General features: G+C 31.6%; 1 protein-coding gene across 5 annotated transcripts in view; it reads right to left on the bottom strand.

Annotated features, from left to right (window-relative positions):
• The window catches only part of mirr (iroquois-class homeodomain protein mirror), a 57824-nt gene that overhangs the window by 20245 nt on the left and 22579 nt on the right, over nucleotides 1–15000 (bottom strand). For all 5 annotated transcript variants that reach the window (XM_085663321.1, XM_085663317.1, XM_085663320.1 and 2 more), the window contains 2 exons: nucleotides 10368–10889; nucleotides 7279–7391 (listed from right to left, as the gene is read on the bottom strand). In XM_085663321.1, the coding sequence (XP_085519447.1) occupies nucleotides 7279–7391; nucleotides 10368–10889 (635 nt within the window). The remainder of the gene's footprint in view (nucleotides 1–7278; nucleotides 7392–10367; nucleotides 10890–15000) is intronic.

Below are 15000 nucleotides of genomic sequence, written 5' to 3'. Positions count from 1 at the left end.
GATGTTTAAAAGAAGAAAAACATAACGTTAGGTATACCTATCGCATCGTGAAACATATATCCAACGACAAGATGTTAGTCCAAGCTAATTGCATCGCACTTGCAAGTCGTGCCGAAAGTGAGAAAAGGAAAAAGGAAACAGGGACCTGCACGATGATGATATTACGTAATCACTTAAAACAGTCCTTATCTCGGGAGAGATAAATTTGACGATGTAATCTTTCTTTTATATATATATATATATATATATATATATATATATATATATATATATATATATATATATATATACATATAAATAAAAGAAAAAGAAAGAGAACAAAAAAAGAAGAAGAAAAAGAAGTACACTGAGATAATTATTTGGGACGGTTATCCATACGTCAGCAAAACTGAAACGACCATTTTAAAATTGTGTTTAAATGAAAAGTTAAGCGTATCGCCATGCGAATATCAAGTTCTTTTTTCTCCCTTTTTTTTCTTTCTTTTTTTTTTATTTTTCTCTTTTTTTCTTTTTTTCTTTTTTTTTTTTTTTTTTTTTTTATCATCATTTTATACCTTCTCTCCATTATTTATCTCGTTTATTACTCTGTATCGTTCTTTTTACTTTGCTTTTCTCTCTCTCTCTCTCTCTCTCTCTCTCTCTCTCTCTCTCTTTTTTCTTTTTCAACATGACGTTATGTTAGGTCTGGCGAAAAGTTTTATCTGCGTTTTATCTTTTTCTTTTTTTTCCCTCTTCTTTTTTTTCCTTTTTCTTTCTTCTTCTAAAAGGAATTTAACAAATTCTTATATTGTTTTTTTCTTCTTCTTTTCTTTGTTTTTTTTTTCTTTTTTTTTTTAATTCAATTCTCATTCTCAATCTTTATTCTTTCCCCATTGGATCATAACGAAAGATGAGTAATAATGAAGAGGATTTTTTTTTTTTTTTGTAGTCACTGACGCGATATTAGTTCTTTTAGATTTTAACGAATATATTCATAATGACATTTATAAAATATTGATATACGTAATTTATTTAAATTATTATATTCTTTACGAGGTAAATTTTATTTATTTTTTTTTTTTTTTTTTTTTTTTTCTTTTTTTTCTGTATACATACACATACAAACAGTTATTTAACTTTACCAGAGAATAGACTACGTTTGCTTTGACTATATGCGATTATTATGTTTCGCATTTTCTCGAAAATTTGCCATTAATGTTATTTCAATATTGAGAAATGTAAAACGCAAAGCTTTCTCGTGTACAAACACGTGTACAATTTGTTTAATAAAAACTATCTCTTTTGCTGATTTGTTTTATTAGCACAATGGAAGTATCACGTTAGGGATAACCTCAAAGTGCAAAAGATTAATATTTAATTAACAATGTAATTATCATTAATATTAACCTTTTTTTATCCTTTTTCATTTGTTTCTTCTTTTTCTTTTATATATATATATATATATATATATATATATATATATATATATGTATATATATATATACACATTTCAAGACGAAAGTATTTGAGAATTTTTTTACACTGACGAAACTTATCGTTATTAAAAATTAATATTAAACAAAAAAAAAAAAAAGAAAAAGACTCTCCTTATGGATCGTACGAACTTTAATTTAAGAAAAAAAAAAAAAGAAAAGAAAAGAAAAAGAAGAAAAAAAATAGAGATAACTCAAAGTCCAAAGGATTAATATATAATTAACAATGTATAATCGTCATATTTTGTCATTGTTTTTAAAAATTCAATTGCACCACCTCGAGACATTTATCTTTCCAATTTTTTATTCAAATATTAAAACTATAATGGTAAATTGGCGTAATTACGAATTCGATTATAAGTTTAAAATATCTTTGGGTCGGGAGGGGGGTGTGAGGTCGAAGGGGAGAAAAAAAAAGAATTAAGTACATAATTGATTATCAAAATGATCTATACCGATATACAAACCGATCGATTTCTCATTAATAATTTCTCTTGTCATTTCGACAAAAATCTATCTAACTTTTTAACGAATCAAAACATTTTTTTTCTTATATATTAAATAGAAAAACAGAAAATACATAAAAACAATTAACTTCTATAGTTAATTTCTATTGGAACACATTTACTAGACGTTGAAATATTTGAAAAAAAAAAAGAAAAAGAAAAGAAAAAAGAAAAGAAAAAGAGGAAAAACGAAAAAAGAAAAAAAACCAAAATAAAATTTGTTCCCCTTCCACCCTCCTCCCTCTCCTCATCTCCCTCTCATTCTCCTTCTCTCTCTCTTTCCATGTATTTACAAAACACTGTAATTTGTATTTAAAACGAGCCGAATTAAAATGAAATGAAATAAAATAAAAAACAAAAAGAAAAAAAAAAAAGAAAAAAGAGAAAAACAGAGAGAAAAAAGAAGAAAAGAAATAAAATAGAAGAAGTAATATCTATCTAAAAAAAAAGTATCAAGGAAGAAAGAGAAAAGAAAAGAAAAAAAAAAAAGAAAAAATAAAAGAAATAGGGAAAGAAGAAGAAGTAGAAGAAGAAAAAACAAAGAGAGTTGTAAGAGGTTGTGGTGGAGGTTGGGTGATGGTGATGGTGGTGGTGTAGTATAGCGTTCGATAAAAAAAGGAAAAAGAAACAGAGAAGTAAAAGATGAAGAGAAAAGCCGAAAGAAAGAAAGAGAGAGAGAGAGAGAGAGAGAGAGAGAGAGAGAGAAAAGAAAAAAAGGGGGTGGGGGAAAAAAATTACGAAATAAAGAAAGTAAGTAAGTAAGTAAATAAATAAGTAAATAAGTGAGTAAATAAGTGAGCGAGTAAGTAAGAAAGAAAGAAAGAAAGAAAAAAAAAAAAGAAAGAGAGAGAGAGAGAAATATCGAGCTCGTTGAGAAGAAGGTGCAGGTGCAGAAGGTCCGATCGTCTTCCGGCAATTCTTATCACACTTTGGCCGAGTGCGTGTTGCGGTTCCGGTGAGGAGCGGCGGTAGGTCCGCCATAAAGGAAGGCTCGGTGCGCTAAGCGACTAGACCGAATGGATGCTAAGCAAGCTGTAGTACCCGATCGCTTCCTTGCATACGAAGCAGTCTTAGCGACCGGAAGTGCGTCACGTCGCAATATAGTATCTAGATGCCATGAGCCGTGAGCTCTTGACGCAGTTGTCAAGCCGCGTATAGCCTTGCCTTTACCGTGACGGTGAGCAGGGATCGAGGGGTCGGGGATTGGATTGGTAGAGAGAGAGAGAGAGAGAGAGAGAGAGAGAGAGAGAGAGAGAGAGAGAGAGAGAGAGAGAGAGGAGGGGAGAATTCGACTGATAGATACGTGACTGAGAACTCATACTCGACTTACTTACTTACATACTTACATACATAGTTTAGTGGCCTTATCGTGATTTTCAATATCATAGAAATTCTACACTAATTATTTATTTTCTATATCTTGTTATTGTTTTTCTTCTTCTTCTTCTTCTTCTTTTCTTTTTTGTATTTCTTCCTTCCTTTCTTTCTTTCTTTTTTGCTCTCTCTCTCTCTCTCTCTCTCTTCTTTTTTCTTTTTTCAAAATTTTTGTTTCATTTCATTTCGTTCTCTTCTTTTGCAATTAATTATTATACTTTCAACGCGTATCATTAAAAAGATATAGAATTAATTATTTATTCATATATGTAGAATGTAATGCGTATGTACGTAAGTACATATCGTACATACTCGTCTCTTATCGTACTTTCGATATCATTGAAATCTTAGTTGAATTATATTCGTTAAGTTTCTTTGTTACGATATCTTTCTCCCTCTCTTTCTCTCTCTCTCTCTCTCTCTCTCTCTCTCTTTTCTTTTCTTTTTTTTGTCTTTGTCTCTTTTTTCTTTTTTTTTTTTTTGGTTTTTCGTACGTTCATATTTCGAAAACGATCGTGATCGTTTTTATTAATTGCAACTTTATCGAAACGATTATATATATATATATATATATATATATATATATATATATATGGGTTATAAATATATACATTGAACGTTTCACGATCTAATCTTCTAAGCTTTCTGTGTCATTTCTCTAAATGGATTCCTGATCGATAGATTCCAGAAATCGATACTGAATTCTTCGTTCCTTCTACTTTTTTTTATTTTTTTATTTTTTTTTTTTTATATGAATTAAAACGATGAATATTCTCGAATCTCTTGGAATCTTTACCATTGATCTTGTAAATTCAAATCGATACCGATCGTAGAAATAGTTTTGCATTATTCGTTACACCATATCAATTCAATTGCAAATGCAATTGAAAATTTTGAAATTCTAGTAAAACATTTTATCCGACGGCACTTGATAATATAATCATATAAACTTATACTATTGCTTTACTATTAAATTTCTAATCGAACGATTGCAAGAAAAATCGATTAGGCGAATATTTAATTTCTTTATTACATTGTTTATAATTGAATTAGAACGTAGATGTTATTAATTATTTCAAAATACATTACGCGTCAACGATAAATAAATAGAATAGTTTCACGATCTAATTCTCTAAGCTTTAAGTTAGCCATTTCTTCCAATGAGATACAGAATCGATCGATTCTAGAAATTGATTTTGATTTTTTGCATTCTTCGTTTAGATACTCTTTTTTTTCTTCTTTTTTATTTTTTTTTCTTTTTTTTTTTTTTTTTTATTACGTTGAAAAGAAAGAACGAAATTTTCTCGGACTATTTGAAATATTATCTTTTCAAAGACATAGAACATCTCTCACGATTTAATCTTCTAAGCATTATCACGTTTTTGCAATAAGATTCTAATCAATATCGATTGTGAAAATCGATATTGAATTTCTCTCATTCCTTGATTTACTTCAACGTTAAATTGGAACGATGAGAGTATTTCGAATTCGTTGTTTCGTAAGAAACTTTATCTACCGAAGATATCTGATATTACACGATCTAATCTTGTAAACATTCCATTAGTTTTATAAATAATCAGATCGTAGAAATTGATTCGGAATTTTTTCTTTTTTCATACGCACGCACATATATATATATATATATATATATATATATATATTTCTTTTTTTCTTTTTTTTTTTATATGTGTATATATATATATAAAATTAAAATGAAAATTTTAAAAAGCTTTTATCCCGATGTAAAATATATTTTTTATATCTCGCGATTTGATATCGTAAATATTACGTTGCTTCTGTAACAAAATTTAATTACATTTTCACGTTAAATTTGACCTACGAAACATTCAATCCCGTCGGAAATTTTATCAATCAAAAATATTCAATAATTTGATTTTCTTTGAAACAATTAAGTTTATAATAATAAAAATTGAAATCAATCGATTGATTAAATCGATTCTAATCATGTGTATATATATATATATATATATATATATATATATATATATATAAATAATCTTGCGTTACGATATTGAATTAAAATGATGATATTGTTAAATAATAATTATTTCGTCAGAAACATTATATACACAATTCAAAATTATCCGACAATATAAAAAAATAATCAGATAAATATTACAACGCTTTTATGACGCGATTCAAATCAATCCATCATACGGTCAAAATATTGTAAAAATATAATACTTTATGAGAATATTCTAATGTGATCTAGATGAATAATGAACGTATGTAATAATAAAACTAATGAGTATGAGAATAATGAATTACATAGACGTACAATATAATAAGAAAAAAAAAAAACAAACAAATATTCGTCTATATATAAAGTATATATAGATAAAACATAAATAATTATAGATATGTATATATATATATATATATATATACACATACACATTGTTATCAAACGCGATTAATATTTCATTATACACAAATCATGTTTTTCTTTTCTTTTTTTTTTTCTTTTTTTTCTCTTTTTTTTTTTTTTTTTTTTTTTTAAACAGTAATTAGATAAATCGTATCGACCTATCTAATTCTTTATGTTATTTATCGAGAGAGTATTTTTTAAAATACTTTTTAATCGGTACTTTAAATATACGCACGATATTTATAATAAAGTATTAAAAAAATATAATAGTTCAACATTATTACATCGATTAATATAAAATCATCAAGTTTATTTATAATTGAAATATTACTTAACGCAATGTTTTATCTCGATATATTATAAATAGACATGATCTATATTTATATTTATAACAAGTCATGAAACTTAATTAATAACGATTCGATCATTTCCCATCGATATTTTCCATTAGCAATAACGATTATATTTATTTAACAAAATGCTATTCGTTCGTTTATTAATTAAACGTATCTATCGTATAAATAACAAATAGTTAAGAAAAAGAAAAAAAAAAAAAGAAGGAACAAGAAAAAAAATAATTCTTAAATTCGATTACGTACAAAATATCTACAAATTCTTTTTTATAATCTCTTTTAAATTGTCCAAACTAATTTGCAATTTCGTTGCTTGGGAGAGAAAGAAGTGGCGGGAAAAGGGGGTGGAGGGGGGGGGTGAAGAAAAACAAAAAAAAAAAAAAAAAAGAAGAAGACGAAAAATTCCAAAGAAAAGAGAAAAGAAAAAGGAAGGAAGGAAGAAGGAAAGAAGGAAGACGGTGGCAAGGAAAGAGAGAGAAAAGAAAGAAAAAGAAAGAAAGAAAAAAAGAAAAAAAGAATTTCTCGTAACGAAACCGTGTTAATCCGTAGTATGTAAATTCGATGAGAAATTATTATCAACAAACGAAGACCTTTCACCGGTCGAGTCGTTGTGACACTCGTTGACCGATTCGAGAACGAAGCCTCGAGGAAAAGACGGCTGAGGCGACAGTCTCGGGTCAACTCAAGGCTAATTTATTAGAATGTTTATGTATTCACGGAGAAAAAGAGAGAGAGACAGAAAGAGAGACAGAGAGAGAGAGAGAGAGAAAGAAGCTTATCTAACCAGGCGCTAACACAGCGTCCACGAATGAAGAACGCAAAGAGAATAAGAGAATCGTGTATGTCCCCCTTCTTGCCTCCCGACCTACCCACCCATCCATCCATCCACCCACCCACCCGCCTGCCTGCCTGCCTGCCTGCCTGCTTGCTTGCCTGCCTGCCTGCTTGCTTGCTTGCTTGCTTGCTTGCCAGCCTGCTTGCCTGCCTGCCTCTCCTTATTTCCCTCTTTGTCTATCAATTTCCAATTGTATGAATAACGACATTTTATGATAAGACTTTTCTTTTCTTTTTCTTTTTTTTCCATTCCTTTTCTTTTTTTTCTTTTTTTTTCTTTTTTTTTTTTTTTTTAATTTTTATATCGATAAATTCGTCGATAATTGTGCACATATAAGTTAGTTACTTACCCGTTAAATGGATAACTCGCGAATGCGGCATCGTAGGGATGATAGACCGAGGGATAGGGCCATGCTGCCGCTGCACCTGCACCAAGATTTTCCTTCAAATCGAGTCCAGCGGCCTGGAAACAAATGATAATTCGTATTAATTTGATCTTGAATATTTTCTTTTTTTTTCCTCTTCGTTGTTGTTTTTTCTTTCTTATTTTTTTTCTTCTTCTTCTTCTTCTTCTTCTTCTTTTATGTTTTCTTTTTTTTTTCCTTTTTTTTTTTTTTTTTATTTTCTTCTTCTTTCCTTCATTTCTCGCCAAGCATAAATAAAATAATACTCTCGTGAGATCTTAATACTTTCATAAAGTGTGCCCTAATTGTATTTATTTTGATATTTCAAAATTATAGAGAAGCAAAAAGGGAATATGGATTTTTTATTTCTATTGTCATTGTTATCTCCAATTGAAATAAGAACGAGACAAACGTGTAAACGGATACACGATAATGTAAGAGATAATGTAATAACTGTTTCTTACATTTATTATGAAATATATTAATTTACGAATATTTGGGTTAAATGTTTTTCGAGTGATATTTAAAAAGAATCTAATTAATCATTTTCCATGATGATTCATTATGCTTGCCAGTTTTTATGATATGTTGGGAAAAAAAAAAAAAAGAAAAAGAAAAAGAATAATTAGCCTAATGCATTTTTGAATAGGAGTAATTGATTATTAAAAGGAAAGAAAAGAAAAGAAAAAAAAAAAAAAAAGAAAAAGAAAAAAAGAAAGATCGTTAAATTCATTTGTCGAAAATTTTTCTTATAAATTATAATAAAATTAATAAATCAATTGTCTACAATCATTTAGAAATTAATAGATATTTTTAATTCATTCATTTTAAAATCAAATTAATTTGATTACAAAACAAAATTTTCTCTGTTTTTTTTTTTCTTTTTTCTTCTTTTTTGTTTTTGTTTTTGTTTTTTTTCTATTTTCGTTTAGCATTTCTTTTTGTCATCTAAATATAGATAGTAATTTACATTCACCGATTAGAAGTCTACTAGGTTAAAACGTATTAGAAACGATAAATAAGTCATGAGCGGGGATCGACTTTTAAAGATCTTAATAGAAGATAGATGAAGAAAGAAGAAAGAAGAAAGAAGAAAGAAGGAAGAAGAAGAGAAAAAAAAGAAAAGGAAAAAGAAATATATAAAAAAAAAAAGAAAAAAAAAAGAAAAAAGAAAAAAAGAAAAGAAAAAAGAGAAATAATCACACGATCGAGAGTTAGATCTTTTAGAGTTTATCGTCAATGGTGCGTGAAAATTTTCTTCAAACGACTTAAATGCCGCTGGACTGGACAAGTTAACGGTATATAAACGAGGTATTATCGTCATTGAGGACCGGCAATGACGTTAATGCGACCAGAAAACGTATAAGACGAGAAGGAAGAAGAAGAAGAAGATGAAGAAGAAGAAGAAGAAGAAGAGGAAGAGGAATAAGAGGAATAAGAAGAACTAAGTAGAAGTAGAAGATCGAAGTTTCATGCATCCGAGTTAGTCGCCGACTAGAGGTTATCAGACCACACACACGCACACACAGGGCGTCTCAACCAAGAAAATAGCCTTAACCACAAGCGTAAATTTATGAATTCGTGTTGCTACGACAGTGGGAACACTGTGTCGTGTTTCGAGCCGTCGCTCGGGAGAGTGCTCGCCTTTATCGTTTCTTCTTTATGATCGAGCTTAAAGGACATTACACACAGCGTCTTCCACGCACACCGTTTCTCTATTATATCGTAACGACATGAATATTACGACAGGAACTTGCTGAATCCAATATACCGTTGTACACGAACACAATAAAAAGTAAATCCTGTACGGCGATCATCCCGTACAGATTTTTTTTTTCTTCCTTTTCTTTTTCTTTTTTTTTTTTTTTTTTTTTTGTTATTTTCTCTCTCTCTCTCTCTCTCTCTCTCTCTCTCTCACTCTTTTATTCTTCTCCTTTCGTTTCTTCTCTCTTTTTTTTCTTTTCCTTTCTTTTCTTTTGTCTTTTTTTTTTTTTTTGATTTTTCTATTGATATTAGAGAATCAGAAGGATTTGTTTTACGTTAAAGAATTTTAAGAAATACTTCTTCGAGCACTTTTTAACACTTTCGTGCCGTAACGTAAATTCGATTTGAAATTTTTTCTTTATTTTTTTTTTTTTTTTTTTTTTTTTTTTTTTTTTTTTTTTTTTTTCTTTTAATCGTAACAATGTATAAACTATATTCGTTATATAAAATTTCAAGTAAAATCGATTCAACGATTTCGACTGAGGCAAGCATAAACGTTATAGGTTTTGAATATCTCGAAGTAGTTTCAAAGATAATCATCTGTTACAGACCGGTGCGTTGAAGAAATGTGATAAGAAATTCAGATACAAGCAAATACAAATATTTCGAATATATCTCAAGTATCGGATCGTTCAGAAAGTTTCTGCGGAAGTTATAGAGTCGCGTACGGTTACGGTATGTATATGTATACATATATATATATATATATATATATATATATATATATATATATATATGTATATATGTATGCATGGTATATCCATAAAAATTTGTTCCAACATTATCTTTTTCTTTTTCTACGCGTACATATATATATATGAAAGAAAGCGAACGATCGGATCGTCGTGAATATTTTGTCGTCGTTTAAATTTTATTGAAAGAGAAAAGTAAAAAAAAAAAAAAAAAAAAAAGAAGAAAAAAAAAAGAAAAGAAAAGAAGAGAAAACTGGCGTGGCGCACGAACTTAACGAAGAAAAAGAACGATGAACATCGTCGGGACGAATGATGATTCGTAAAGTTTTTATGGAGAAAAGAAAAAAAATACAAAAAACAAAAAAAAAGAGAGAGAGAGAGTGAGAGAGAAGAAACACGGTGGAGGGGCCTTGGGGAAGGGGAAAGAGAAAGAGAGAGAGAGAGAGAGAGAGAGAGAGAAGACGGGGGGAGAGAAAAACCAGAAAGAAATCAAAAGCGAACGAAGAAATAAAAAAAGAAAAAAAAAGAAAGAAAAAAAGAAAAAAAAAAGAAAAAGGAAAAAAAGAAAAAGTTACTTACGGTAGGCGTGTAGAATGGTGCCTGTTCAGCGCCAAGACTTGGAAAATAAGCAGCCATGCCCTCGGAAGCGGCAGCGGCTGCCGCGGCAGCGTAAGGCGCGCTATACATCGATAGGGCCGCAGTTGGTAATGCTCCGAGTCTTTGATAACCACCAAGTAGCTCGTACTGACAGGAACAGACAGTTTGCCCGGTGAGGGGGTCCGTGAAGATGGGCCTGCCGGTGTCGCAGCACCTAGCGGCTGTTGGGCCTGCCGTCGTTGGCGGTGGATGACCTTGAGACGGACTCACCGAGGCTGTTGGACTCCCCGGTGGCCGTACAACCGCGCTCGTCACCGCCATCCTTGCGTTCGACAGACCACCGGCCCCGCCACCGGGCACGGCACCCACCACGCCAAGAGGATGATTCGTCGTCCCTCCGCCGGACGCCGCACTCACCAAAGAGGAACTTCCTGCGCTCAGGTGAACGCCTGACGATGGTGAGCCCGACGACGACGCTAACGACGAGTTTATTGTCACAGGACACTGGAACATAAAACGATTTCATAAATTCATTTCCTTCTTTTCTACTTTTTCTTCCACTTTTTCTTCCTTTTCTTTTTCTTTTTTGTTTTTTTCTTTCTTTCTTTCTTTCTTTCTTACTCTTTGCTTCTTTTCCTTTGTCTTTCTTTCTTTTTTCTTTTTCTTTTTCTTTTTTTTTTCTTTCTTTTTTTCTTGTAAGATCCACGTACGCCATAGATCGGATCTATTTTTTCTTTTTTTTTCTTGTTGTTTTTCTTTTTTTTACAAGCGCAAAGAATTTGTATTATTTTCTTTTTTTTTAACGATCAACGCGCACGCGTAATTCTATGTATTATTATTTTACGAATATGATGATATTGTCTCTCTCTCTCTCTCTCTCTCTCTCTCTCTCTCTTTCTTTCTCTTTCTCTTTCGCTTTCCATCTCTCTCTCTCTCTCTCTCTCTCTCTCTCTCTCTCTCTCTCTCTCTCTTTCTTTCTCTTTCTCTTTCGCTTTCCATCTCTCTCTCTCTCTCTCTCTTGCTGTCTTAGTTTTCTAATCTCAATATTGCGACACAGTACTAAGTCATAGGACATTGCAACAGACCATGAATCCATATTTCTTTATTTCTTTACATCTTTATTAAAATCCAAAGATTTATCCATTCAACTATACTTTTAAAACGTGTATAATGAATATTGATTATATATATATATTTTCTAACGAATAGTTTCTTTCATTATTATTATGAGAAGATTAAAAAGAAGATGTAATACAATTTATACTCAATCAAGAAAAAAGTCTCTTTCATTTTTCTAATCTGAATATTGTGACACGATAGAAAGAGAGAAAAAGAGAAAGAAATATATATATATATATATATATATATATATATATATATATATACAGAGAGAGAGAGAGAGAGAGAGAGAGAGAGAGAGAGAAATAAAGATTGTCATAGGGCATTGCAATAATGCATAAATATATCTCTTTCACTTTTTTATCTTTCTCTCTAAAAATTTATCAATGCTACCGTAACTCCAAAATTATTAGAAATTCTTATTTAATTGTTTGCTTTTCATAATCGAACACAAAATTATTTATTATTATTATTATTATTATTATTATTATTATTATTATTATTATTATTATTATTATTATTATTATTATTATTATTATTATTATTATTATTATTATTATTATTATTACTATTATTATTATAATAAAAAGTGTAAAAACTAGATGGAAATTTAGAGTCGATAAAGTAATGTTGTCTCTCACTTTTCTAATCTCTACGTCGCCAGCAAAGTGTAAAAAAAGATAGAAAGAGAGAGACAGAGAGAAAGAGAGAGAGAGAGAGAGAGAGAGAGAGAAAGAAACTTACAAAACTGTCATAGGATACTGCAATGGAATATGACTCCACTTCCCTTATTTCTTTATATAAACTAAAAGATTTTATATTTATACTTGACTTATACAAACTTTATATTAATCGTATCTATCGTTTTCAAACGAAACATAAATATTTCTTTTATCGTTATATTACGAGAACAATAAGAAATAGATTGGATGTAAAATTTAACGATATCGATTAAAAACTTTTCACACTCGTGATGATTTCTATGCTCGACGTTAGAACGAAGTACATACACAAGAAGAAAAAAAAAAAAAAAGAAGAAAAAAAAAAAAAGAAAAAAAGATAGATTAGGAGATATTAAAACGAACAAATAAATAATTGACTTAAAAGGAAGCGAATAACAATCGCTTCCTTTTAAATGTTTTAATGAAAAATCCGAAGGATATATTAATTTACATAACTATAAATTCTAAAAATGAAATCAAGGTGATAATAACAATAATCTGAAAATATTCATTTCAATTATTTTCTAACGAACTAAAAAACGTTTCTTCTTCTTCTTCTTCTTCTTCTTCTTCTTCTTTCTTTATTTATTTATTTATTATTATTATTACTATTATTACTATTATAATTATTATTATTATTATTATTATTATTATTATTGTTATTATTATTATTATTATTATTATTATTATTATTATTATTAGTATTATACGAAAAGAACGAGAAACAGACTGAATTCTAAAGTTGATAAAGAAATCTTCTCTCTTGGTAGCGCTTCTAAGCTTGACGTCACAACAAAATAGTACATAGAGAGAGAGAGAGAGAGAGAGAGAGAGAAGATATTTGCGAGCGTCAACTTATTCAAAGTTTACTCTCAAGAGTGCTACCGTACTCCGTCGCAGCGGGATTTTGCTGACAGTGTCGCATTCTGATGCGCTGTTACGCGGCACGTCTCTCGAAAAAAGAAAGAAAGAGACAGAACGAGAGAGAACGAGAGAGAACGAGAGAGAACGAGAGAGAACGAGAGAGAGAGAGAGAGAGAGAGAGAACGAAAAAGAACGAGAAAGAACGAGAGAGAATGAGAGAGAGAGAGAGAGAGAGAAACAAAAAAAGAAAAATAGAAGAAGAAAGAGAAAGAGAGAAAGAGAGAGAGAGAGAGAGAGAGAGAGAAGAAGCAACATGACACCAGCACTTGACCGTATCGTCACCTTCATCGTCGTCAATGTCGTCACCGTCATCACCGTCGTCACCGTCATCGTCATTGTCGCAACATCTCACCACACAACATTCACCTCTACTACTATTAACTATTCCTCTTTCCGTAACTATACAAATAAGAACTTCTCTCTCTTTTTCTCTTTCTTTCTCTTCTATCCTCTCTCCCCCCCCTCCTCCTCCTCATCCTCGCCTCCCCTTCCTCCTCGCCCACCTCATCCCTTAAAATATCTCTCAACGAAGTTACCCTATAACAGCTGCGTTTACTTCGTGTCCTTTTATCCAACACCTTTCTCGATCAAGAGAAACAATCGTTTTAGGATCAACACTAAAATCGGACACGACTGAATTGTGCTTACCTCTCTCTCTCTCTCTCTCTCTCTACCCCCCCTCACCCTCCTTCCCAATCCTACCAATGTGTCCCTTATACCCCCTTTACCCCCCCCAACCATCTCCTTTAACCCCGGAAACCTTATTATGCCCTTTTCCTTTTTTCTTCCTCGTAACTTCAAAAGGTAAACTGAAAAATCTGTGACAGTCCAAGGAGGGAGGAAGTAAAGTGGGGTTCATAAGGTAATATAGCATAGTATACGAGTAGGGAGAACGGTATGTAATTCTCTCTCTCTCTCTCTCTCTCTCTCTCTCTCTCTCTTTTCCTCCCTCCCCTCAGCCCCCCATCATTAATTCCATATCAAACACTACGGCTAAATAGATTAGCGGCTTGAGTGCCTTTCGCGCCATGGGCCTAAACAAACTCCGCCCTAACCCCTATCCCTATGTATATATATATATATATATCCCTACCTCATAATCCCCCCCCCTCCCAACCTCTTCTTCTTCTTTTTCTTCTTCTAATGATACAGGCGTTTTGAACCACGTACCAACCCCATATAAAGAGATAGATACAGATAGAAAAAGAGATAGAGATAGAGAGAGAGAGAGAGAGAGAGAGAGAGAGAGAGAGAGAGAGAGATAGTTAGAGTGCAGTAAGCGAGTTATAGCAACCCTCTCGATCGATCCATCCATCCGTTGTCCGTTGTTCATCCATCCGTTGCCACGTTTTGCTATGGCCCCAAAACATATTGTCGAAACTTCGCTAGGGTATTGTATTGAAGAGCAAAGAGGGGTGGAATGGGGTGGGATAGGATCGGTGGGATTGAAGCGGCAGCGAGAGGGGAAGTGAGGATACAGGAGGGGGGGACCAGCGGTGGGTTAGGAGGGTGTCGAAAAACGTGAGCCATCGTCCTCCACGCATTATGGCTATCGAGAGATGTAGTATAGCGTTAATGCGTGTCGTTCCTGGCAACGTAGCCACGATGTATCCACTGCTCGCCCAACTGTCGCACATTCCACGATTTATGAACGTGCATGTTAACTTCTCGTACGAATCGTTTCGATCTAGATCATCTTTGTTACTCCTCGATTAATATTTCGAGATCGTTTGGTTATTATTCTGCGTATATTGTTTGGTTATTTTTATTATTATTTTATGCGCGTGTGTGTGCGTATGTTTTTTCTTTTATTATATACCTGTTATATTTATACAGTATTTATTTATTTA

The sequence above is a fragment of the Vespa mandarinia genome, chromosome 21, assembly GCF_050613455.1.
Source record: "Vespa mandarinia isolate Hongniang chromosome 21, ASM5061345v1, whole genome shotgun sequence".
In the NCBI taxonomy this organism is placed as follows: Eukaryota; Metazoa; Arthropoda; class Insecta; order Hymenoptera; family Vespidae; genus Vespa; species Vespa mandarinia.
This window is presented reverse-complemented; position numbering and strand designations above follow the sequence as displayed.